The sequence below is a fragment of the Branchiostoma floridae genome, chromosome 2 (assembly GCF_000003815.2).
Source record: "Branchiostoma floridae strain S238N-H82 chromosome 2, Bfl_VNyyK, whole genome shotgun sequence".
In the NCBI taxonomy this organism is placed as follows: domain Eukaryota; kingdom Metazoa; phylum Chordata; class Leptocardii; order Amphioxiformes; family Branchiostomatidae; genus Branchiostoma; species Branchiostoma floridae.
In genome coordinates this window covers 4,407,369-4,433,397 of record NC_049980.1, presented here as the reverse complement: position 1 = coordinate 4,433,397, position 26,029 = coordinate 4,407,369, and the positions used below count along the sequence as shown (strand labels likewise).

The 26,029-nt window shown below is 42.7% G+C and overlaps 2 protein-coding genes across 2 annotated transcripts in view; both read right to left on the bottom strand.

Moving 5' to 3' along the window:
- Positions 1 to 3,164: 3,164 nt before the first annotated feature.
- LOC118409281 lies at positions 3,165 to 7,896 on the bottom strand. Its single transcript, XM_035810178.1, has 4 exons — positions 7,306 to 7,896; positions 6,152 to 6,184; positions 5,801 to 5,836; positions 3,165 to 4,602 (listed from the first exon to the last, which is right to left on the bottom strand). Exons 1-4 carry the CDS (start codon positions 7,436 to 7,438, stop codon positions 4,472 to 4,474), a joined length of 333 nt encoding a protein of 110 aa, XP_035666071.1. The 5' UTR covers positions 7,439 to 7,896; the 3' UTR covers positions 3,165 to 4,471.
- LOC118410647 (thrombospondin type-1 domain-containing protein 4-like) overlaps positions 7,471 to 26,029 on the bottom strand; it is an 83,517-nt gene continuing 64,958 nt past the window's right edge. The window contains exons 4-12 of the mRNA XM_035812438.1: positions 21,262 to 21,440; positions 19,938 to 20,811; positions 19,314 to 19,443; positions 18,116 to 18,320; positions 12,827 to 12,997; positions 9,723 to 9,902; positions 8,944 to 9,129; positions 7,966 to 8,116; positions 7,471 to 7,496 (exon numbers count right to left, since the gene is read on the bottom strand). Coding sequence (XP_035668331.1) covers positions 7,471 to 7,496; positions 7,966 to 8,116; positions 8,944 to 9,129; positions 9,723 to 9,902; positions 12,827 to 12,997; positions 18,116 to 18,320; positions 19,314 to 19,443; positions 19,938 to 20,811; positions 21,262 to 21,440 — 2,102 coding nt within the window. The remainder of the gene's footprint in view (positions 7,497 to 7,965; positions 8,117 to 8,943; positions 9,130 to 9,722; positions 9,903 to 12,826; positions 12,998 to 18,115; positions 18,321 to 19,313; positions 19,444 to 19,937; positions 20,812 to 21,261; positions 21,441 to 26,029) is intronic.

Below are 26,029 nucleotides of genomic sequence, written 5' to 3'. Positions count from 1 at the left end.
ATAAGGAATAATATAACGTAATAAACTGTACGAGCGTGCGTGAAGGTGTGTGTAAGAAATATTCAGGATGAAGGGAAATTATAGTTCACGGTGTGTATTGATCTTGTTAAGCGCGTGATGGTGTACAGCACCAAGGACAGACATGTTAGCTTCTACATTTGGATGGTGCTCAGCACCAAGGACAGACATGTTAGCTTCTACCTTTGGAAGGTGCTCAGCACCAAGGACAGACATGTTAGCTTCTACCTTTGGAAGGTGCTCAGCACCAAGGACAGACATGTTAGCTTCTATCTTTGGAAGGTGTTCAGCACCAAGGACAGACATGTTAGCTTCTACATTTGGAAGGTGCTCAGCACCAAGGACAGACATGTTAGCTTCTACCTTTGGAAGGTGTTCAGCACCAAGGACAGGCATGTATGCTTCTATATTTGGATGGTGTTCAGCACCAAGGACAGGCATGTTAGCTTCTATATTTGGATGGTGTTCATCGGTCAGTACCAAGGGTAGACATGTTTGCCTGTACATGTGGATGGTGTTCAGTACCAAGGACAGGAATGTTTGCATGCAGTATATGTGGATTGCGTTCAGCACCAAGGACAGACATGTTTGCCTACAGGATATGTGGATTGTGTTCGGTACCACGGACAGGCATGTTTGCCTGTACACGTGGATTGTGTTCAGCACCAAGGACTGGCATGTTTGCCTGCAGTACATGTGGATTGTGTTTGGTACCACGGACAGGCATGTTTGCCTGTATATGTGGATTGTGTTCAGCACCAAGGACTGGCATGTTTGTATATGTGGATTGTGTTCAGCACCAAGGACAGGCATGTTTGCCTGCAGTATATATGGATTGTGTTCGGTACCACCATCCACATGCACAGGGAGGCAAACATGGATGTCTGTGGTACTGGACACAATCTACATATACTGCAGGCAAACATGCCTGTTCTTGGTGCTGAACACCATCCACATGTACAGGCATGTTTGCCAGTACATTGTATATGAGGATGGTGCATCAGCACTGTTCACACCTCACAAAAGTATAAATTTGTAGGAGGCTGACAACACTAATCACCGAACAGATGAACGTTTTCTGACTACTTCTTTTACAGCTTCTCTTGACGACCACTTGCAAAAACCTAGCAGTCCGAATCATTCACTTTACATCTTCTTGGAAGCACATAAATACTAACCTATTACTAGCGGTGATAATTCAATAATAATGAACAGTGGATTTTAAAAGTACTGAAGTCTTTATTGTTTCCATATTCCCTTATGTAGCTAAATTGGGATTCTACTTCCTCTTTTTTTGTCGCTGATTACATCAACTATAAACACAAGAACAAAAGGTACAACTTCGGACGCTACGTCACACTTATAACAACCAGCACCACAGGACACAGAATATGGGCTCCTGGTAAAAGTACAGATGTCTTGGACACAAGCACATGACGTCACAATTTTTTTCGCAACACCAATGGGGTGGTGCCAATTACGGCAACGATCGCTCTGGAAATGCATGTCTTTTGGAGTTCGGTTTACACATTTGTACAACAACATGTACTATTTTTACAAATTAACAAATGATTCCTGAATAGTTTTGCTACTGGTGTGGCACGGTACTCGACAAGTCTGCAAGATCCCCTGGCAAAAATGAATGGAAGGAAAAGAATTTACTGTTGGCTCTAGGGATGTGTACTGGTACCAAGTGCTGATTCAGTACACATAAAACCATTTAGGTCCAAAATATCAGAACATCAGTGTACTGGTAGTGGTACTGTACCTGATGAATAGACTTACACTCAAGCGTATAACCATAACCGTACGACTCACTGAAACAAAAATGAAAACATCATTTTTGATTTTAGATCCTCTCAGCTCAAAAAGGTGGCTTTTCTGCTTGAGTCTAAATGAACAAATATGTCATATTTTACTCAGTTTATCAATTCAACTTTTAATCATTGCAAACCACAGGTTACTTTCTCGAGTAGTCCAGGTGCAGGTTTGGATTTGTACCTCAACCTTTGTATTATGATGTACCTGTGATGTCATGTTTTTGAGGGACACATCCCTAGTCGAAGAGCATTTAAAATGGTTACCAGTAAAGCCCTTGGATGTTAGTAAAAAAATAGCATCATGTGTCAAAAACATTACTTTCACACCGAAATGTTCCCTTCTTACATGTAATTTCAATACCCTTTGAACCATGCCACATTATTCAGCATGCACGAAGCCAGTATACGATGTGATATGCATGTCAAATTTAGGATACCACACTATATTAATACACGTTTAAGACCAGGTTGTCTCCACCAATCGACAGTCAGCATTCAATAAAACTTTGTAAAAGCAGCATGACCTTATTCAAAGTTTTCATGAATACAACTTGATAATATGCTTTATCTGTTTGCTCATCAATTCATTCAATCCTAATTTCTTTAGGCCACAACAATTTTATATGTTGTTTTCTCAGATTTTTTTCAGAAATTTCAGTCGGTTGAAAAAAAAATGAACAAAAAAAAAACTTTTCAAAAAGTTGGGCGTAGGAGAGATTGGACAGGAAAACCTAAAGTTTCAACATTTAGGGGGTCCCTGATAGCAAAGTCCAAAGTTTGAAGAAAAATGATAAACGTACTGTCCAAAATAGGCACGTACAGCTACTGGAATTTGAGGCCCATAGTTAATTTGAGAAAGAAGAGGCAGTGAAATTTTGCCACCACAAGGTGTGGCCATCAATTTGAAAAGTTTTTGTTTTTTTTTCAAATCGGAAAAAATAGGGTCGGGATATCCGAGAAACAACAAATAAAATTGGTGTGGCCTTATGACAGCACCAGAAATTGGGTGACACATAGACGCCCCCAAGACCAAAAGTGACCCACAAAAACACAGTCAGCATGTACGGCTAATGGTCTGTTCTTGCTGCACCATTTTGTACCTACGAATACACGTACAAGTATTCTCCAACATATCTGAACATTGCAGAGAACTTCTAACAGTATGAATTGACAGTAGACATTTTCCTATTTCTCTATGCGACATCCGGCGTGTCCAAGACAGAGTACACAACAAGAACCCAAGGAGATAAACGTTAACATCCTTCAAGAAACAAATCAAGTAGATCGACACACGTAGCATTATAAAGACTTCTCTTTCTTTCTCTGTTGAAACTCTGTTCATACAAAATTGCTAACTTAAAGATACACCTTGTCAAAAGCTAAATCTAACATTAATATTCCCCTATTCCCCTTTGGTAATATGCCGTCCATATCACAATATTTACATGCTTTCTATCTGTACCATAATATATTGTTCTATATACGTACATGTATATACCTCTTACTTTTAAGCTTAAAAAAGCAGCTTGCTCTTGATATAGGAATGCAGGGTTCTGATTGGTTGGCGACGAACCAATCAAACGTCGTTAATTTGGCTGACAGGAAAACCGAGCAACACATCACCGCGTCTTACGCTACGTTTTTTTCCTAGAGTTGGAATAAACACTGCACATAACATGAGCAGTTCATACTTAGCCTATCATACAAACACTGGGTGAAATATACAGCAGAAAATGGGAAGAGAACTCTTATAATACCATAAGCCAGTTCATGTAATAACAGGACTCTTATAATAAGCCAGTGCATGTGTTAAACAACACATACATGCACAGAGAAATGCAGTGGGGGTAATGTGTCAAAGGTGCAGGCCCCTAATTAACTTCCAGACATGTTTTGATGATGTAACATGGGCCATGAACTTTGACATATTACCCACAATGCATCTTGCTAAGCATGAGCAGTTTAAAACGTGAATTGGCTTGTATCTATAGCAGAATTTTTGCTTCAAATTGCTCGACCATGCTCTATTTCTGACAATTTTTTCACATAATGATACAAGTACTTTGTAAGAACTTTACCCTCTAGGCTTATTTAACACAGTGACCAGTAATGCTGTCAAATTTTTGTATGGATAGTCTTGATTGACAAAAAGTTTTTTAAAAATGTCCGTCTGATTGACAAATCTATGTTTGGGGAAAGTCCATATGACCTTTCTATCAGGAAACTATTTCCACATTGGTCTGAAAGTTTTCCAGTGAAATCCTATGACCTAAAGTTCTTTTTGTACGACCATTCTATGAATGAACAATATGGTTTAGCTCGGACCAGATGAGACACATTTGGTTTAGAACCACCTATGTCTAATTACTCTCTAAAGACTGAATAATAGTTCAAATTTACAATAAAAACGGCTATCTACATATCTTAGGATAGTGCAGGTTTCTTATAGAGACCCGGTTTGGACTGGATCAGACCAGCTGTATGCTGCTTTCCTAGACCAGTTTAGACTGGCAGGTATATGTAAACTTGTTTTAACTGGTTCAGACTGGTTTTAACTTGTTCAGACTGGTGTTTTTGTAGTGTTCCTGGACTGTTTGTTGCCTGTTCTAGTCATCTGCAGCCTGAAGCGTCGACTAGCTGTAGCCTTTGTTGTGGAAGCAGGAGGCGCAGCAGACCTTTTTGTAGTAACCATAGTGGCACATTCGCGCCTGCACCACAAGGTTGCAGTTGTTGAACCTGTCCACGCAGCTGTCGTCGCTGTTCCCTGGGTAACACATTCAATAATATACACATTGTTAGACGCAAAAGTACATTGTGTAGAATTTTGTACTGCTCAAGGTCCTACGAGACCAACGAACACCTTTACCGTTACATGGATGCAAAACATAGAAGCTTCGGCCACATGGTATCAGTGTCCTAGCCAGCCTGAAATATTTTACTGTCCCTGGGATTTTGAATGAAAATCCCATCAAAGGCATGACAATCCAAGGGGGGTCTGGAGGCATGCTCCCCCGGGAAAATTGTGAGACCTACACCCTCAGAAACATTTCCTTTATTTTGAGGGGCAAATTTTTACTGGTAGACTTAGCTTGGTTCAATTAATATCTTCATATCCTGATTTTTCTCTATCACAGAGGATGGAATGGGCAAAATTTTTGTCCGTCCTCAGCAGCAAAATGAAAGACGCAGTTCTAGCCAATCATGTCAATCATCTATGAATAAAACTAATTGTCCTTTACTTTGTCAGTATACACTTGAATACTAGATCATCCCTAGATGATCTTCGCTTGCGAAGCCCAGCCAAGAATACACTAAATATAAATTTTAGCAATGTTGTGTTGGTACATTCCATGATGAAATTTGATACCAATACATTCAGCACGTCAAGCCAGGCAATTACAATTTCTCACTCGAGTCATGTATCTCTTGCTCAGAGTAATTGAATCAACCTTACTCCTTAAGAAGATAGACGTAAAATTCAAGATTAATTACACTTACAGGTAAATCTTTTTTTAAGATTAAAACATAAAAAGCTTAATTCAGCCTCTCGCATTAACGTTACAAGCTGCTAAAGCAACAACGCCTTGGATAAGGGATTAAAGGATCAGCACTCATATACCTGAAATAAACTGCAAACTCCAGAACTACATACAGTTGTTAGGAAACAACAGAACAACAGTGGATTATAGTGAAAACATCTCACAAAAACTCTGTTAGTCCATTGTACTTTTAGGGGCGGCATCAGACTTTCAAGTATTATTGTGAAACATATTTTTTTTCTGTATTGTTGAAAGCAGCTCCAATAGTATTCCAGCCAGGTTATTTTCACACAAATCCTGCAGTTCATAAAAGCAACGTTCTGTTATTTTGGGTGTAATTAAAACGTAGAAACGTAGCGGCCATCTTGTTTTTAGAAAGCTCAGTACAGCAACACGTCACCACGTCTAGTGAGCTGTACTTACTAGCGGCCGAGTAGAGGCGCTCTGCCGGTTCTGAAACTGAGACGAGAACATGTTAGTGCATGCCCACTCCTCTTCACCCTGTGAAATGTGCAAATCCACCTCTACAATATATTAGACCTGATTCAGACCCTCAAAAACTGCTGGCTTCAATGTTTGATGCAAATGTTTGACATACATTTTAATCATTAGATTGCGGTCACAAAGTATGTTTTCAGAATGGATGTGAATTTTCATGGAAGTCCCCTCGGGGATGGAAGCGTTTTTGTGAGTCTGAATTATCTTTTCTTTAACTTGTACCAATCGCAAGGAAAAACCACCACATGAATCTACAACTTTGTTTTCACTACTTACTAACAGCAGAGTTGGAAAAGGTGGGGACTGTCCCTGAAACCAAAAGAGAGCAAAATGTAATTATGTTATTGACACCCAGCTTCTATACATTGTACATAGTAGCGCAGCCAGAGTTCAACTATCCTATGGTGCAACACAACAGCTCCCATCAGGTGCAAAGAAGCTGCAGCTCAAAAGTTGAAACAACTAAATGTCCCTCTATATCTAAACCATATGCCTTCTTCAAGGAAAACTAAACTAAAAATTGAAAAGCCTACATGTACCATACAATGATAGAATGAACTACAATGTCAAGTTCTCACTTGTTTTACAAAAGTCCATCATGGTAAAGTAGACTTTTCGATTTCAAGTTAAGCTTAAAAGTTCTTTTCAAACCTTAAAATTTCCTTTCAAATCTAATACAGAGGCCTTTCCCTGGAGAGCCCAAAACAACAACTATCCAGTCTACCATCATGCCTTATAGCCTTCACCCAGCCTAGGCCACATCAACTTATTTGCTCAGTTCTCACACATTTTTAATCATAAACATTTTAAAGATAGTAATGGAAGGAAACCTTGCAAAATGTAAACGAAAATGAAAAAGAAAACTTTTTCTTTGGTTTTAAGAATCTACAAATAATCTCCATACAAATCTAGATTGACATTCGTAACTAGTTTGAATATTTTAAAAAATCACCACAAATAGACTGTCGACAAATTTCAGTTAAATTCAAGGGAACCACTGAACGCATTTGAGTATGCTCCTTTATTTATTTGTTCGTCGGAAACTTGGACAAAGATCAGGTCAAAATGTCAAACAGCTCAATCAAGTGTTGGACTGAGAAGTGTGCGTATTTCAAAACATTCTCATTTCATATTTTAGTCACATTCAAACGCTGTGAATATCGCTGTGTATAGTAAGTAGACTCAAGTGTATGAAAACGGCCAAAAAGAGTGACTTTGTTTTTATGCTTTGATCACTTAGATACTAGAATAAATAATACTTTCATTTACTTTTTCATAAGAGAACCAAGAAATCAAACTGATGTAGCCTTTGAGTTGGAATGCCACAAACACTACAGTCATGGGGCCCTGCAGAACTTTGGACAGCATTTAGACTGATACCAACTACTGAAGCCACGCCTCACTGACGACTGAAAGGCTCCTGTACTTACTAGCCCTGGGGGTGGAGGTGTGGTAGAAAACGGGGGCTGAAACACACAGGTGACAAGTTACAGGAAGGGTAAGAAAATCTCCTTTTGAACTTCTGTACCAGCCATAGGCATGAGATGTCTGTAGCAGCGTCATTTGTGGCACCTTGTACTATATACGAGGATGAACTAACTGAACTGAATTTTTCTTAAACCTGAGTTTCAGAAGTCAAAACAGATGAATTTGCTAGTAACCCCTTCATATTACACTGCAAGTGTAAGCAAGGCACCACTGCAGCACCTACATTTGTATATCCTAAGGAAAGAATTGCAAGTATCATCAAACAAAACTAATAAAAAGTTAATTGTATGTATATTATATGCATGTTTCTGTCCTAGTGTTCAGCATGGGGTTAGAGTCATGAATGTAGAGGCCAATGAGGCAAAAAAGGGCTAGATGCCACAATCTATTCTGATAGTCAGGTTTGGATGTGAACAAATCTTTACACCTAAACGTGCCATATGAGGCTAGGACGTAATAGGGTTTGGCACAGTGTATAATTATGACAGGCTGGGATAAACTACCTTATACCTGTAAAACCATGCAAAGCCTGGATCCTGAACTCTAAATCTTCAGTCAACAGTTAGGTTGAGATTTGAACCCGAACCTTTTTGTATACCTACCATGTGATGATGCAATGTAGCAAGGCTTGACGCTGCAGGGTTCCCGGTCAGGCGGCCGTAGCGCCTTGTTGCACTTGGTGCTGATCTGCTGCTTCTCGTCCAGACACTGGACCACACGTACGCGGTAACCACCGTCGCACGACTTCGAACACTGAAAAAAAAACCAGTATGTCCATCACCGTACATGTATAATGTATGCAAAGCAGTACCAGCCCCCAGGTACTGAAGGCCGGAGGGTGATCCATCTGGGACCGAGGGTGATGTGGATTGCACCATGTTGTATTTCATTCATAGAATTATACCACCTCAGAAAACATGTTTTTAAGCAAAATGCAGCAGAAGTTGAGATAATTTGCTGTCCTTGAACAAAGAACTATCAGCAATCCCTAATCTGGTATTCAACATTTTCGCCGTGCACGCTCAGAGTACGTTTGATTCATAATGAGCTGCGTGATACGACTTAGAACCGCCTTTTTGATACAGAAAAATATTACCCAGTATCATACGTTATCGTGGCCCGAGTAAAAAAAGAATACAACACGGTGTATTCCGTATCACCTGAGGTACCAGCCCGACAGCGGGAGGGATCGCCCGAAGGCCAGAGGGTGATCCGACCCGCTGGAGGGCTGGGACCGAGGGTGATGCTGAATACGCCGTGTTGTATTTTATTTATGTCATACCCACCTGAGAAAACATATTTCGATGCGAAATGCACCAGAAAATGAGAAAATGTTGTGTCCTTCTAATGTCCGAATCCGATATTTGAATTTTCAACCGTGCTGTATTCGGGACGCTCGAAATAGTTTGATTTACTTGAAAGAAGCCTGTATGATACAACTTTCGAACCTGTGTGATACGGAAAATTATCACACGGTCCGGAACACCCGTATCAAACGTTTTCACGTCACAGGTATGACATAAGACATGTTACAGCAGACCATGACATATGATAATAGGCTATGAGCTGTATTTCCTTACCTGACTCCAGTCAGTGTGGTACCACATGGCGGTGCAAGGCTGTACCTCGCACCTCTGCTCGTGTTTCGGCCTGGTGCCCTGCTCACAGCGGTGCTGAGACACGATGTGGTGCGAATGTTCCCGCTTGTTCACCTCGATACACATGACATCTCGCTCCTGTGTGCCCTCTCCACATGGCGCTGAGCACTGGAGGGGGAAACAGGCCATGAAAATCTTGGATACAGTTATCCAAACCCCCTTGGAAATTGGCCCTTTCTAACTGAATGAGCGACTTCCAAGGAAGCCAATGACATATGTAAACAGAAAGACAGGAGTTCATAGATAAAAAAAATGAAATGCAACCACATCCCTATATGAAGGCCGACAGTGGGTGGATGTCAGTGTCTTTCTACATACCACAACCAAGCCTTGCATAAAGGCCTACGTATATGCATGAGAGCTACGCATGATAACCTTACTCGTCGGTTTTCAGTCTGTAACTGTTACTGGTGGGTCTGGACCTTTTAGCCTAGGGTTATGGTGTTGGTTTTGTGAGTTGGTGGGCCCGGATTTGATTCCCTGGAGCTGTTTCTACATGCCTCAGTCTGTATTTCAGTGGTTCCCACACCAGAAATCGAATTGGGTACTTGGTAAATGGCATTTAAACCCCAGGACAGTTACAACATGCATCCAGAGAGAGACCAGCATAATACTTGTCTAACTTGACATTGCATGCATGTGTTCTAAGGTGCAGATCTCTGATAATAAAAATAACTATCATTATATAATAACTAACTGACCTGTCCCCATGGCCCAGAGAACCAGTGTGCACTGTTCCTGTTACAGCTGTCCATGTCGCAGGACTGGGTCTCCGACGGCTTCTTCTTCCCATCACAGCTGCCCAGGGGGAGGTCATGGTCCTGACTCAGGATACACAGCACGTTCCGCTTCTGGATGCCATTGCCGCAATCTGAGGAGCACTGTAAGGGGGAGGGGGGCAGGTTATGGTTAACTATCCCTGCAGATATATAAAACGCAAAATCCTGACTAAAGATACACACAGCACGTTGCGCTTCTGGATACCGTTGCCGCAATCTGAGGAGCACTGTGAGGGGAGGGGGGCAGGTTATGGTTAACTTACAGGGCAGTGAAGACTAATGGAAATCTGTATTGGCGATAATGTAAAAGTAGTCAAGTTCAGGGTGTCATAACCTCATCCGTGAACATTCCAGGTCATAAGAACTCACCCCACACAGCAGCCCGCTATCTCAAGTGTCCAAAAGTCTGGTTTTTAAAAATTGCGACCAGTGGAAGTCGTCGTAGCCTTCAAATGTACCACCATCTTAGATCGATTTTCATGATTTCATTTTAGGGCCTGACCACATCAAATTATATACATAGGGGTCAGCACAGGCCTAAATAATGGACCAAAACCTTTTTTTTGCCTAATCTGAACGTCTGCACCCTACCCTGTCTCAACAATATGAAATTTCTCTTACATTTTCCTACTACAAGTCGAAAATAGGCTAAAATGCTGAATGGACTCATTTTGGGCCTTCTTCGGCTGCGTCAATTAGGGTCATTGCCCTACATGTATTACCCCAGCCTGTGAAAATGAAAGCGTCTGAATTCGAAATTGCCGTCTAAGAGCGTCTAAGCCCGTTGCAAACTGTCTGGACCTGTCACATGCCGTCAAACATGGCTGCAGACACATCGTGAGGGTCCAGGCCAACCTGTCAGTTTTTATGTTGAATGAGAAAAAGCTTCAGGTAGCAGCTCAGAACAAAGTATTTATCCGCGACCACCCAGGTCTATGTCGTAGGTACATAGTAACGTAGTACAGATAATATTGTTCAAGACTGGGAGGAGAGCCTTATTTGAGAGGCAGCCAGGTATTAAACTTGTACTGCGTGGTCACGTCAAGGAAAGTGTCGACTCTGTATGATTTGGATTGTGAAGGTTTTCCAGTTTGCGTATAAATGTGCCTCATTCTGCAACTGACACTTACTAGTGTGAACAGGCTGCAGTTATTTGACTTCGGGAGAGCGACTTTCAAAGTGGTGTGACAAGGCCATACACTGGCAGAATTTCCTTAAATTTTGTTTTTGAAATTTTGTTGGTTATACCATGGAAACATTTTCGTCCTCTAATGCATCCTTCTATGATAAATATTCTTACCGTGTAGAAGTCAGCAACCCTGTGGCCCTTTACTATACATAGGCAGAAAACTGTGTTTGGCAATTAGACCATTGGCATTAGGTCTTCTAAGACGTCACACGACTTGCTGCAATGACTCAACATATAATCTCCCAAGTATTAAGAAAAATTAGCTTTCCAGACCAGGAACCAAATTTTCATATCTTTCCACTTTCCCCTAGTAGATATACATGTACAAGGTTCCAGTTACATACTTTCCCTGAGCCCTGGAAATGGGCCAATACTCATATCTATTATAAACAGGCAACAAATACAAAATTAGCACAAAATTCATTGCACACTTGAACCTCAAATCTAAAAACTTAAGGTTACAATTTCCCTTAGTCTTAATCTGTTTGAATACATTGATTTATCAATATGCAATCCAGACAGATTAGGCCACAGCAAGTAGATCTGATGGAAGACATCAATACGAGCATTCAATTTGATTTTTGCCTGATTTCTGAAAGAAATTTTATTCCCCTACGTATACCCCTTGATCATGAGTATCCTCTGTGAAAATCTATGTTGAAGTGTTACATGAATTTATGAATCTGAATTTAGATTCTGAAGTGAAACTGTAGTTTGGTAGTTGCAGATTCTGAAGTGACACTGGTGTGGTAAACTTGAGTGCAGTTGTCGTGAATCACATTTGGGCTTCAACTTCTTACATATACCAGAATAAATACCTGGCTCAGCAGTGATACCATAGCTTGTCACTTTGAATGTTCTTGAAAATGTAGGCATAAGATTTGGAGTCCACAGAGTGTGTCATCCATAAAATTTGCTTCCTGTGGCCTAACATGCAGGACAAATCAAAATGTGACAAAGCTGGCCAGGCTGACCTGTGACATTGTGGTTATCAGTTACATGTATCTGACTTAATGAAATCCTATTACTTTAACACGCACCGTTGCATCCTATTATGTCAACTTGCAACATGTTAAAACAAGGTTTGTCCGGCACTATGACTACATGTACATGTATACTAGGGGTGGATATACCAGCACAGAAAATCCAGGTACAGTCCAAGTCCAGAGGACCAGGTCCTGAGGTCTGGACCTGAACCTGGTCCTAATTGTTTGTAAAAACTTGTGAATGGGCTACACTCCAAACAATGCATGGTCGCTACAAATTTAAAGGAATCTGTTTAATGGAGTATCCAACCTCTACTGGTAGTTTAACATCTTCATGCACACAACACTAATGCTTCTCTTAACTTAAACCAAGTTTAACTGTAGAAACTTGGTAAAAATGACTACTACTACAACTCTACTCTACTGTACTTCATTCGTTATTTTCTTTGGGACAGTAAGCCCCCAAAAATGCCTGCCGGTATCATCTGTTATTTTCCAATCGGTCCAAAATCCAGTACACTGATTTTTTTTCAGGTCCGTTTTTTCTGGAGCGGTCCAACTAGGAAAAATGTTTTTGTTCCAGTACCCACTACTAATGTTACTGTTTTGATGAAGCTAAAGTACAGTATGAAGTTGCCAAAAATGTACCAATGGCAACTGTTGCAGGAAAGGTGGTCTAGACTGTTTTGCTATCAAGTACCTTTCCCCAGCCTTTTCACATTTTTTTGAATACAATGTAACGCATCAGGTATCCTGTTTTCATCCACTAAGGGTGACAGTGAGAAGATGTTGTCTTTTGTTATGACATACAAACATGTAAAAAAAAACAAATAAAAACCAAGACCACGTACCTTTCCCCAGTCGGAGTAGAACCATGAGTTGGCGCACTGGCCCATGTCGCAGTCCTCGGCCAGGCGCGGCCGGATCCGCAGGTTACACTCGGCGTCGGGACGGACCTCCCCCGTGTTCGTTACACAGTTCACCTCCCGCGTACGCTGGCCCCGCCCACACGGCACCGAGCACTGCAGGACGAACAGAATGAACCAAGTCGTGAGAATCATCTTCACTGGTCTGGAAGAAACTTATTTTCTTTAAAAAGTTTCTGAAAGTTGCAGGTGTCTTAAGTCTTGGTTTTGCTGGAATCAGCAGAAATCAAGGATTGTAGAAATCCTGGATGTCCTTCACAAAGTCTTTGCGACCAATGCCTGGTGCTAATGGAAATTTTTGCCTCCCGAAGTGCACAGTGTACGGAACAGTAGTGTACTCTTCCTCTGCAAATTGTCAAACAGTACTAGCACAGAGAAGTGAGGTAATGGACTCAATTGCTCTGTATCCAGGTGTAGGTTCAGACACAAGCGTTCGTTGATTACAGTTGATAATAGGCGTTGCAGTCAATCGGAACCACTGTGGCTTTTCCCGTTCTTTCTCTGGAGGTGCCAGATCTTCAGAATGGCACGGATGGGTGCAAGGAAACTGCTGCCGCAAAAATCGAGCACACTGCCTTCTGGTACAAGTTCACTGATACAGTCGATAGAACTACTACTGAAGCTCCCTTGCACTCCCCTCCCAACGCAGATGCTTATGAACAAGGTATAAAGCTCCAAAGTGTGCAGGACATAGATCTTCCATACCAAACAGAACCTCACATGAACGTCTGACAATCTCAGTCGCGATGGAGATTGTGGTCAGGTTTTGGCAAGAAGTCTTCAATCACTGCACTATAGGCAGTCTGGAACCTTACGAGTTTCTCCTTCAACCAATGGAACGACATCCAACGATGTCCCCAAGAGAGTTCGTGGCTGCAGCTGTTGTCGATGCGTGCATTCAGGTTTCTTGGCAGAAAAACAGAAAAACGCATGAAAACAACACCAGCAAACCGTACTGTCAATGAACTTGTGGTAGAAATCCAATGTCTTCCCGAAAATCGTTGTCAACCAGATGCTTGATGCCTGGTAATTAGTGCCTCCTAAGCTGCAGAGTTCACAAAACAGGCAGTGCCTTCAAAAAAGAGATCTTGAACCCACTCCAATGAAACTCCAGAGCTTCTCTTAATTGTTTTCTCTGAGGAAAGCAAAACGTCCTTCTCCGTACAGAGGTCCTCAACCAGGAATGGAAGGCCGGAAGAAAGGCCAAGATCTTGGCACTCGATTCCTGCAGAGGTGTCTGGAGAAATATACACTCGAAGTTGCCGTTGATGGCAAAAAACAACAGGTTGATTCAGAGTACTTTAGAGATTCACACACTCCTTAGTCTCTTAGGGCACAGCGGGATTTCAAACGCGATAAAAGACACCGCCACTTTGTGTAATTACAGTCCCACAAGGTGATTTTGTGTGAAAGCGGATGCTTCGACTTCCGTCTCGTACAAGCCAGGTCTCCCTCCCTGTAGCCCCAGACCTGCACTTGTCACAAGGCCAAACTATTTCCCTCAGAAGTTCCCTCCAGAGACTAAATACAAAATCAGGATCAGATCCAGAGAAAATTAGACAAATTAGATTCCAGGGAATCAACTTTGGGTCAGCATGGAACGACTCCAAGCACTCAAAATTTGACTGTCAAACAGAATAACGTAACTTATACTGGAACTGTTGCAAGGTTCAGAGAAACACAAGGAAGCCAGATGCCATTGCAATTACTGAGAAACAATTTCCTGCAATTGTTGGGCTTGGCCAGAGATCCGATATTCGACTCTGCATCCGTGCAAATGAAAAAAGAAATTATGGCACTACAGAAGTGTGGACAGATGCATTCCAAAAGGTTTCAGTCAGGCCTAGACAGTATACATTTTTGTACATTTACGCGTACATGTATGCAAGGATGGAAAATTGACAACATAGCCTGATATAGAGAAGCTATACAAGCATAGAAGATGGAGAAGCAATCTTCAAATGGTTGGCAATTGTGACAAGAATGGTAGGCATACAAGTGCAACGTGCCATACAGATTCTCCGATGAACAGTGAACTTCAGTTACAACATCACGTAACGATGAGGACTGTGACCTTGTCGAGTGGTAGGCACTCAGTTTGGACGAACGACAAGTTGGGATTCAAACTCTCAACCCTAAGGTCCAGGGCCGACACAGTGGCTGGAACTCCTAATAGATGAACACAGAAGATGAAGAACCGGTTTTCCAGAGGGAAGCTGAGAAGACAGAGGAGTTCCTCTTGTAAAGCGCCGAGAGACTGGAGTGAGGCACGGGGGACAGTAGAGCTACAGACAGATGGAGCGCTGGCCACACACCAACCCAAACACGCTGGCATGCGACAGAGTGAGATGGGGTCAGTCCTCGTGCATGGCAGGCACAACTTGCCACCCTCAGCAAAAATCTCTCTACGGGCAACATCAATTCATTTCCTTGGTTCTTGGGCATCTGGCCACATAAGAGATACCACCTGGGCATCTGGCCACATAAAGAATAAGACAACAGGGCATAAACACTGAGGGCTACATGCATGACAAAAACTACATCATTACTCATTGATCCTTGCATTCTGTTATTATGACCTTCTGCGGCAGCGGCATCAAGGTGCCAATTGGTACAATATTTTGGCTAGACCCTATATAGAGGTCCTGGGTTTGAATCCCTCGACGTTGTGTCCTTGGGAAAGGCTCTTGAACAAATTTCCTTACTTCCCTCGGGTAAAAATTAGTACTACCTACAATGTAACTGTAGTTAGGGACAATACCCTCAGATAGGATGTTAAATGGTGGTCATGTGTTTAAGGTAAGCCACACATGGAGCATGAAAAAGAACCCACTACAGTTATCAAAAAGAGTTGGCGTTCTTCTCAGTACAAATGAATCTGTCCGGATACATTATGTATGTAGCTTGTACTGTTCAATACAAACCTGGTGTGTTATGCCATGAGGGAGTTAACCAGGTAAGCATGATACAAACATTAACAAGTACAGCACTACATCCATTTTCTTTAAGTTCTAAGAACCAAGACATTTCTAGGGTGGCCTTAATAAACTTCCTCAAACAACTGGCATGTATCTACATTTCTACCTGAGCCAAGATCTGTCTCAGCACAAACATACACCACAGGTGCCCATCTGTGTTTCACATTGTCGGAGGTTTACATTGTCGTGGGTGGAGACCCAACCATGACACAGGTTATACTATACGCCAACCCGTTGGCCATACAGCTCAGACTTATAAACACATCCAAATGTGTTCCTTGAGTCTTCAATAGGCCCGCAATGTGTTCATAAAAGGGAGAATAAACACATGTAGGTTTCGGCAAGACTTGCAATCCTTGCAGCATCAAAAAGCATTATTCTGTACCTCGAGGTCTTAAGTAGCATTTGTTACCACAACAGTCATAGAATTCATCAGTTTGATTTTACAGTTAAAGAATTTCTTTTGCATATTGTAGGTCACACTAAATTTGTAACAGTTAACACTTGGTACTAGTAAAAGTGTTGATAAAAGATATAGATTCAACTAAGCCATCCTTGGCTTTCGCCCTCGAGGATTTGTCTTGAAAATGTTTTGCATCAGTCTGCAAGCTGTCCCTGATGAGTCAACAGACTGGGGCTTGGCTATGTATAGCATCCTGCGGCTGAAAACTGGAATGTGCAGTTAAGCAGCTCCTTTCTGACCATCAATGACCACTTTTATTTTTTATCTTTTGTGTGGCATATTTCAAAGTTGAAAGAGTTGCTTAGGATCCCGATATTTCTGGTTTAAAGCCTATAGCTGTGTTTTGTGTTCCATGTACAGTTTGCGACCATACTCTGCTCCCCAATTAAACTTAGCTGTCAAAGGTCACAGTTATTATGTAATTATAGCATCTTTATTTCTCTAAGATTGCATGATACAACATATAGCTGTACAACTTTGCCAAGATTTCAGGCTTTCTGCTTTGGAGTCAACTGAATATTCCCTTCCCCATCAAACAAAACTGGTGTCTTACTGCCACTAGTTGCCACTGACTGAATTTATATCCCAGGTCACCCCTTATAGAGTCCATATTTCACTCAATGCATATCTCTTTCCTTTGTGCATGACTTACGCCTAGGCAGAGCTCTATTTTCTACTGGCTGCATGGGTCGAAGGGCCACCTAGGACGTTGGTTGGGCACAACTGAAATGGCCAACATACTTGACTCGCTCGTGGAATTGAAAGTGATATTGAACCAGATATAAGCTCAATGTAGACTCTATTCTTCTACTGGCGATGTGAAAGAAAATGATGCTATGTGCCGCATTTGCAGGGAAATTCCCGTAGCTCTTTTCGACAAGCACGTTATTAAAAGTGATGACTTATCGTCCCATTCTATGGGCTGTGACCCTTTCTAATAGCATTGCATGTTGAGTGAGCAACACAGCAGGAATTTGAGCTCACATGTCCACTGGCAGGGCCTATTCGATAATATTCGACTAATCGTGCGATACTTACTTAAACAGTGTCGCCTTCTCTAATCAAGAAGGTAATGGTAAGGTGGTAAGGCAATTTAACATGCTTGAGGTGACACCTCTCCTCAAACAGATGACAAACTTTTACAGCTTATCATCCTCTACAATTTAGGACAGTCACTACTGCAACCTTTTCCAGTAGCAATTACTGTCAATGTCGGTGTGCAACAATGGTTGGGATTCTGGAACATCAGTATAGCGGATCAGACATTCTGATGAAAGTCAGCGAGATTGGCCGAAAATTCATGATGAGTGCCTTTGTTGTGTTTCAACAAAGCTCTACCATGTCGTACACAGAATATGTATCTTCATTTCAACACTCTTCGTCCTTCTCAAAATGGCTGCCACCAAACCGTGTGAGCCTACATGGTAGAAATGTCAGGTCCAAACACCAGATAACACAATTCCAATGTAGAACTGCTAGGTATGTATATGAAGACCACACTACCTTTCCGTGTTGACATGCTCAACAACTCAAAGTGCTAGCATCGTCAATAAACTTCTGGATGTAACATACTCAGATATTCTAAAAGTAAATACTGTGTAACAGATAATAACTGTTAGTTTTGTAATGTTTTAAATCATTTTAATTGCTGTTCATTTTCAATTATGCGGCATACTGTAATCCAGCCAAATTAAGTGGCACTGTATATTGTATGTATGTCGCTCGATAGAGCAACATTCATTCATTCATTCATTCACACACTGAGATACGTACCGGTCCCCAGCCCTCTATTCTCCACTGGCTGCAGATTCCCAGCTGACACATGATGGAGGTGGCAGGTTTGGGGATGGAGCGACACTTCCTGGGGGAGACCGTCGTGGTGAAGCTGTGCGTGATGGCCTGTCGACACAGGACCATCCGTGTCTTGATCCCGGGGCCGCACGTCTTACTGCACGGTGTCCACTCTCCCTCGTCCCAACTGTAATAATGATAAATGACAATAACGATAATCCAGTAGAAGTTGTTGATAAAAGACATTGCAGGCAAGGGATGAAAGATGCCTTCCTGCAAATTCTTGATTATCCCAGCTGTAATATTAAGAAAGATCTTTATTGCACATAATAATGAAGAAACCGTGCTCAATAAATGAATCAATCAATCCATTACACAATCAACTGGTTTATTGACATAACATTGCAGCCGAGAGCTGAATTGTGCTTTCTTGGTACATACAATTGTTACAGTATGATTGCATTAAGTCTTGGTACTTGGAGCCATATCATGATTCTCTCTTGTTTTGAGCTGGTCAAAAGCCGTTGCCAAACATAGCCAACCACAGCCTCCCAACCTTCTTCAGACTACTGCTGGGAGTAAGCTACACAGAGCAAGGACATTCTGTGGTCGAATGTTGTTTGGCTTACATTTGTTGCTTACATTTAATTTAGTCTTTAAGTCGTCTTTTCTAATGCACTATAAAGTTTTTAAAAGAATTTTGAGGAAAGTCATATTCTGCTTGGATGTGATCAGAGGAGTGAACTGAAGCTAACATAGGATAGATTGCACTACCTTGCTGAACTGTGATTGGTTAAGCCACCTAGGGCACCTTGCACCAGGTCAGTGCACTATATGCACCGGGCCTTTAAAAGCGGGGACATGAAGTACTATGCTCATTCGAGTGCATAACACTGAGGAAGCCACACGGCGAAACATGTTTGTTGTGTGTTGAATCGAATAAAGTTCCTAAACGGGGAACGTGCGGCTCCAGCGTCTTTTCTGAAGATGTGGCGTAAGTGTGAATGATTGGCTTGAGGTTGTCCTTCCCCACATACTACATTTTTGTTTGTATAGAATAGATTCCAGGCTACTCCCAACCAACCAACCATTGGTTGGAGAGTGGTCAGAAAGAAAGGTGAAAATCCTAAAAGTGTGATAGGGGCTTAAGGTTATATCTTACTGGTTACAATTGACTTACAATGCTGGGCAGGGCTGGGTGTTACATGGCACCGGCTGGACGGGCGGTCGTATCCGGTTGTCACAGTTGCTGGCCAGCACGACGGCGGCGCTGTCTCTCCGTATGCACTGGATGATGTTCGTCCGTACCCCTGTGGGAGAAGAGAAGCTGTCACTGTTTCTTCGCCCCAAGTGAGTGTCGTATTTGACTTTTCAGTGCATCTGTCTGCCTATATGTATTTCTACAATCCATGGCGCACACACACACAAAGACATGCCAAAACAATAATTTAAAAGGTCAGAAGTAAGAAAATTTTAAAGTAATGCTTAGGCAGTATACTGGCTTTTTTCCCATATTTGGGCATGTGTGACCTCGTGGGACACCTAGCGGCTACCCCCACTTTTGTTGAAATAAACTTGGGTCACGGCGACAATTAGATGGTGACTGTGACCTACCCGCAAGAACACCAAGAGGACCTCTGTGACATCTGGCAGTCCAGTGGGACAAATTTGTGGCTTCGGAACCCAAAGGGCAATTTGGTGCAATTTTGACCAAAGCCCTAAGTGATGGTTAATCTTTTCAGCTTAAACATTGCATCCAAAAATGCATCACACTAATTTTGGTTATTATATAATAAGTCCTCACCTCTTCCGCAGGTGCGGCTGCACTGTGTGTACCCTGAAACAGTCCACTCAAACTCCCTCCTTCCCGGCCCAAACTCCTGGGGGGAACCCTGGAACACCCCCTCCACCGGCCCCAAGTTCGTTCCCGTGTACACCCCCTCTGGAAATGTTCTGCCAGGGGGTGAACGTGGGGAGGGGTCCAGGGAGGGGTTCACCCCTCCTCTGTTCGAGCCCCCTGTGTACACGTTTTGATTGTTAAATGTTTCTCCTGGTCTGTAAGATCCCGGTAGGTACTGCGTTCCTTCCGACGTTCTCTCCGCGGTTCCTCCCAAGTACACCCCTCCCGTTGGTTGGTATGACGTTCCTCCAGAAGACCCCGGGATGTGGGACGTTCCCGGTCGATAGATGCTCTGATGGGAGGTTCCCGGAATGTACGCATTGTTCGACCCGCCTAACGAACCCTCCACGGACCCTCGCGGAACCACGGAACTTCCTCTCGATCTGCCACCTGTACTCTGTGACGTTCCATCCGCTTTTTCCGAAGGGGAGCTGTCCCTATTGACGGCAACGTGGTGCCTGTTAGGAGGCGGGCTGTCCCTGTCAGCTGTGCCGTGGTGCCTGTTTGAAGATGAGCTGTCTCTGTCAGCTGTAACACGGTGCCTGTCTGAAACAGAGCTGTCCCTATCACCTGTACCGTGGTGCCTATTTGAAGTCTGAGTGTCCCTGTTGGCTGCGCCTTGGTGCCTGATTGCTTTGTTGATGTCTGAAGTATGCTTGGTGATGTAGATGGAAGGTCTCATTGTGACAGGAAGAGGGGGTGGGCTGGGAGTGACACTCGGCATTGATGGAAGGACATACTCATACAGGATTCCTGGATTTCTCTGCTGGTAGATCAGCTGAGGAAATAGAAAACAGTTAGATATATATAAAGGGAACCATGCATTACCACTGGTACTCACAGTGAGTCTGCTGTTCTACAAATGTTCAGTAGGGGGAGCTTGTGAACCACTGGAGGTTCTTTTACTTCCCAAAGTTTCCATAGCTTGAAAGTCCTCACTGATTGGCCAATAGGGACTCTATTTCATCCAATCATATTGCAAGAGTTTTACATAGTTGGTCCCTATAATATAATTATGCCAACAGGGTCTGCTCTGTCCAATCAAAATGTAGGGTTTTCACTCAAAAAATCTCTAGTTCCTTATTGGTTGGCTCATCATCATCATTGGTTGGCTGCAGAGTTTAAAGGGTGTATATTGTCCAATCACAGTATAGAGTCTAACAATAAATCCTGATTGGTTGATGCCAATACCAGCAGTGTCCAATCACAGAGCAGAGTGCCTACTCACCATAACCTCCAGGTCCTCATTGGTTGGTCCTGTTGCTAACAGTGTCTGCCCCGCCCGGTTACGCTGGTGGGGCGTTGACCTTGTGTACTGGAATGTTGTCCCCGCGCCCTTGAAAGTTCCGGGGCTGTCGATCTCCCACTTGCCATTCAAGTAGAATTTGCTTTTCGTATTTTTGAGGGCTGGAGAACAGATGATATAGTCTGGTAAATGTTTCATACTAATCCATAGGTATTTACGAAACCTGATGACAACCAGTAAATTGAACTGGTAGGTCAGGCATAAACTTCAGAGGTCTTATATAATGTGTGTATGATGGAAACCAAATGGATTGAGGGATTGTGAGGCTTGCCAGTGAAAACAACATTCCTGCTGTCAAAACTTTTCAGCGGATGACACTTTCAAGGTCGCAGTAAAGGTGGCACCTCTTGTATTTAGTCGCCGCCCTTGCTTCTGTGTACATTTTGTGTACATCGGTCCCCCCCACCTCCGTGACCCAAGACGACCTGACAACCCCTCCGCAAACTAATTAGCCACGCCCTGTCAACCTCAGAACAGGCGGGCGGGGAACACTTGAAGGTGCTTTACCAGGGCTAAAAACACCTGCGGAATGTGGAGTTGGTGCATCTGGTGATGCACCTGTTTCCTAAGAGCTGTAAGATGTTGCCATGGTTGAATACCAGGTTTAAAAACACTTGTGGAATGTGGAGTTGGTGCACCTGGTGATGCACCTGTTTTCTAACAGCCGTAAGATGTTGTTGTGGCTAAATACCCGGGCTAAAAACACCTGCGGAATGTGGAGTTGGTGCACCTGGTGATGCACCTGTTTCCTGACAGCCGTAAAATGTTGTTACCATGGTTAAATACCTGTTGCATGTTCTGTAGGGACAGTACAGGTGCCTCACCTGTGTTACAGGTAAAGGTGAAACATCTGTCCTCTAAAAACACCTGTGATATTGCCAAGGCTTAGTATTACATTTTGCATGTTTGGATCAGTGACTAATTTGTATGAGTTTATCAAGATAAAATTTTAGTGTCTCAAAGGTTCACCTGTTCCACAGGTGACATTTACACACCTTCTTAGTATACCTAAAATGTTGCTAGGGCTAGAAACACCTGGTAAAGGAGGAATAGGAACTGTACAGGTGCCTCACAGGTAACTTACAGGTGATTTTGTGAGACACCTTTTGTAAAGTCACCTGAGATGTTGTCCACACCTATGGAGTACAAGGGACAGTACAAGTCAGGTATCTCTGTGGCAAATCTGTTCTCACATATGCATGGGTATCAATTTGACTGTGGTGTTTGGTAGTATGATGTCCAGATCTAAAGAAGGTGTAAGGTATGGAAAAAGCAATTCAAAAGAAACAGTTACGATGATCATCTAACAAATGTAGCTGTTACAGTGTTTGTAGTCTTTAATCAGCAATCAGATCTAAACAACATCCCGCAACGTCCAACCCTTGCAAGACAGGGAACAAAGTATGCTAAACTGGATAGTGAGTGAGTGAGTTAATCCCTCAGTTAGACAGGAAAACTCTATCAACCAAGAGCGTCCTTGACATTGTGTTTCGTCCAGATTTGTAGGATGTACCGGTAGTTCTACTTTTACTGATTGCCGGAAGAGTGCTGCAAACCAGTCCCCATTGAAACATTTAAACCACTGTGAGTCTTGACATGTCTTGAAAGCAGGATCTAATCTATTACTTGCCAAACAGTCCCTCACACTCAGGCGCCGTTCACCCTGGTATCGCATTACACAAGGGCCGACGCCCTCTTTCACCTGAACCCAGCGTGAAGTAAAAAACGACAAGCGCCAACCACGTCCTGACAGACGCCATGGTAACGCTGACACTAAAGCAACATGTTTCGACAAGCGGGCTCTGATTCTGCAGCAATTAAAATTCCGCGCATTCACTCGCTCAGTCTCTGACATGAGAGGTGATTTATGAAATCCTTTGTGTTTTTGATTCATCTGCGTCTGAGCCTTGACAGTTACAGTCAGGAGGTGTTAGGTTTTTTTGTTGGTTGCCAATTGAAGAAAATGTTGGTCCTGGGGGTAGATTTGGCTGTGCCAGCATCTAGAGTACAATCATGTAAGTCTGTCTCAAGCAAAAAATTATACAGAACTTAATCTGTATAACTCCTTAACAAAATGTTTAGTGCTCAAATGTCAAGATGGCATAGATATCTGTTACTCCTAGCAGAGCTTATCTCAATTTTTGCATACTTCTTATCTAAAATTTGAAAGCATGTCATAAAAAAGTCCCACCTAATTTGGTGAGATGGTAGACAGTTGGAAGTTTTGGAAGTTACAAAAGCCAAATATTCATTATAGCTCTATATTTATATACCTGCATGGTAAAATTTTGCTCTTGGGCCTCTGTTCCATCCTTCTTCAGCCAATTGTATCCCTCTTCTGCTGTCTTACTAATATAGCCTAGTAATTGGCCTCTAAACTATATGACACCAATGTTGCAAATTGGTCTTGCTTCAGTTCTTACTTTCTTGCTGCAGTACACTTTAAAAAAATGATAGATAACAGATTAAATAACTTGAAATAGCCATACACGTGGAGATGTATGATATTGTACAGTTAGATTCAAATTTTCCTCTTGGGCCCATTCCAATGTTCAAATATTTGTTACTTGTTTTCTATTTTTGTGCAAATCACCCGAAAACAAATGAAATATTTTGGTCTGGCTATGTATGCGGGATGGCTGATCCTGTATGATGAAATGCAAGCTTTCCTCTTGAACCAATGATTTCAAGTTTCAAACTTTTCTCCACCTTTCATTGGCTAACCACTAACCAATGAAATGCCTTGGTGTGGCCCTGCATGAAGGATGGATGACTGCTGCACCTTGGAAGCCTCCCAGACTGTTTCCTCCTTGCTGACAAGGTCTGGCTTCTCAGACACTGCCTCATTGTCTTCTGTCTTCTTCTCTGTCAAAACACCGCCCCGGCCAAGTCCGCACCTCCCAAAACAACAGTCTATTCTGCTCCGCAAGCTTTCATTCAACTGGCACTTTTTCAACTGTGCTGTACTTTCTGTGGTGAAGGGGAGATAGCCATCGCCCTGCCTTTCCTACTAGTGTTACTCCAGTAGAGGAGAGGGAGCAACAAATATTCCCAGTCCTCTTCCAACTGAGTCTTCCTGTTTGGAGGCACAGCTGGTGGTGTGGTCCTGATATGGGATGCACTACCTTTGCCCAGAACATTGTTCTTGGTAGCATTTGAATGTAATACTTGCTAATGTAATACTTGCTTGTATGTCTTGTGGATGAACAGCATAACTGAAGAAGGCCTGGATGGATTGTTTTGATATTTGGTATATGATGTGGTGTATGATCACATTTTGGGTCCCCTGACAGCTTGCTATGGCATGGAAGTGGAACTTCCACAATATCCAACAATACACGTCTCTTCTACATCCAACAATGCACCTGTCCTACAATGTACATCCCACATGTGTTCTGCATTCCAAAGTGCACCTGTCACATACCCACTTGCACTTGCACCACAGCCGACAATGCATGTGTCCTGCATCCCAAAGTGCACCTGTGCCAAAATCCCACAATGCACCAGTGCCAAATCTCACAATGCACCTGTACCGAATCCCACAATGCACCCGTGCCACATCAAAATACAACCATGCCACATCCCACGATGCACCTGTGCCAAATCCCACAATGCACCCATACCACATCCCATAATGCACCTGCATGTTGCACCTGTGCCAAATCATCACAATACACCCTTACCACATCCCATGATGCACCTGTGCAAAATCCCACAATGCACTGTCCCATACCATATCCCATGATGCACCTGCACATTGCCTTACACAACTGGGTTGTTTGTCTCATCAGAGCACAGCCAGTAGACATCTTTGTTATTCAAACGTCTTCCAAACCATCAGCAGCAACCCAAGACACGTCTATCACTAACCATCAATGCACCTGCTTCCCACATATATTCTCAGGCATCCATGTAAAAGTGAAAGTGCCCAGATCCTCGAGACGGTGATAAGACATCTTGAGGGTGTGCAGGACACGCAGACCTGCGGAGTCTCAGGGCGCTGAAGAAGACTCCGCGTGGCACATCCTCAAAACACAGGCCGGGTTTACTAACGCTTCTCTGTCTGGACTTCAAAGGGTGTTTATTTTGGGGCACGTTTGTCTGCTGAGCATCAAGGGGAGTTACGTAAACGGCAGGCGTCACAACAACACCTTGATAGTAGCAGGCTTCATCTATATAGGTCCTTGCTGGTCGAGAATCAAATCCTTGTTGCGAATTCACTTGCACGCGACTCGAATGGGACAGGGTAGATGCTGACCTTTAGAGTGTCATAATATTGTCAAACTAGCCAGTCTGATCTTATATTGAAAAAGTCTATACACTTGCTATGTAAAAATCAGTTGTGTTAAAAATGAATCACAAACAAAATCACCAGGTCCTGGCATGGTTTGATAGAAATAAGAAAACATGTCTGCTTTCAAATCTTCAGTAGGTGGCTACATTTTATATAGGGGGTTCCAGTCTACTCCAGGCCCTTTTGTCATTAACTCCCAAACCAATGTAAAACTCTGAGTTAAACTCTAGGCCAGGTGTGACTAAGCCCTTTGATGTACATTGGACTACTGAGCCAGTTCTGTCTGCAAGGATGGTATTTCATACCATAAGGGCAGTTGTATTAAATCCATTCATTCATATCCTGGTTCACTGATCACAAATATTTTAAATTTGAGTTGGTATATAAAGTTGCGTC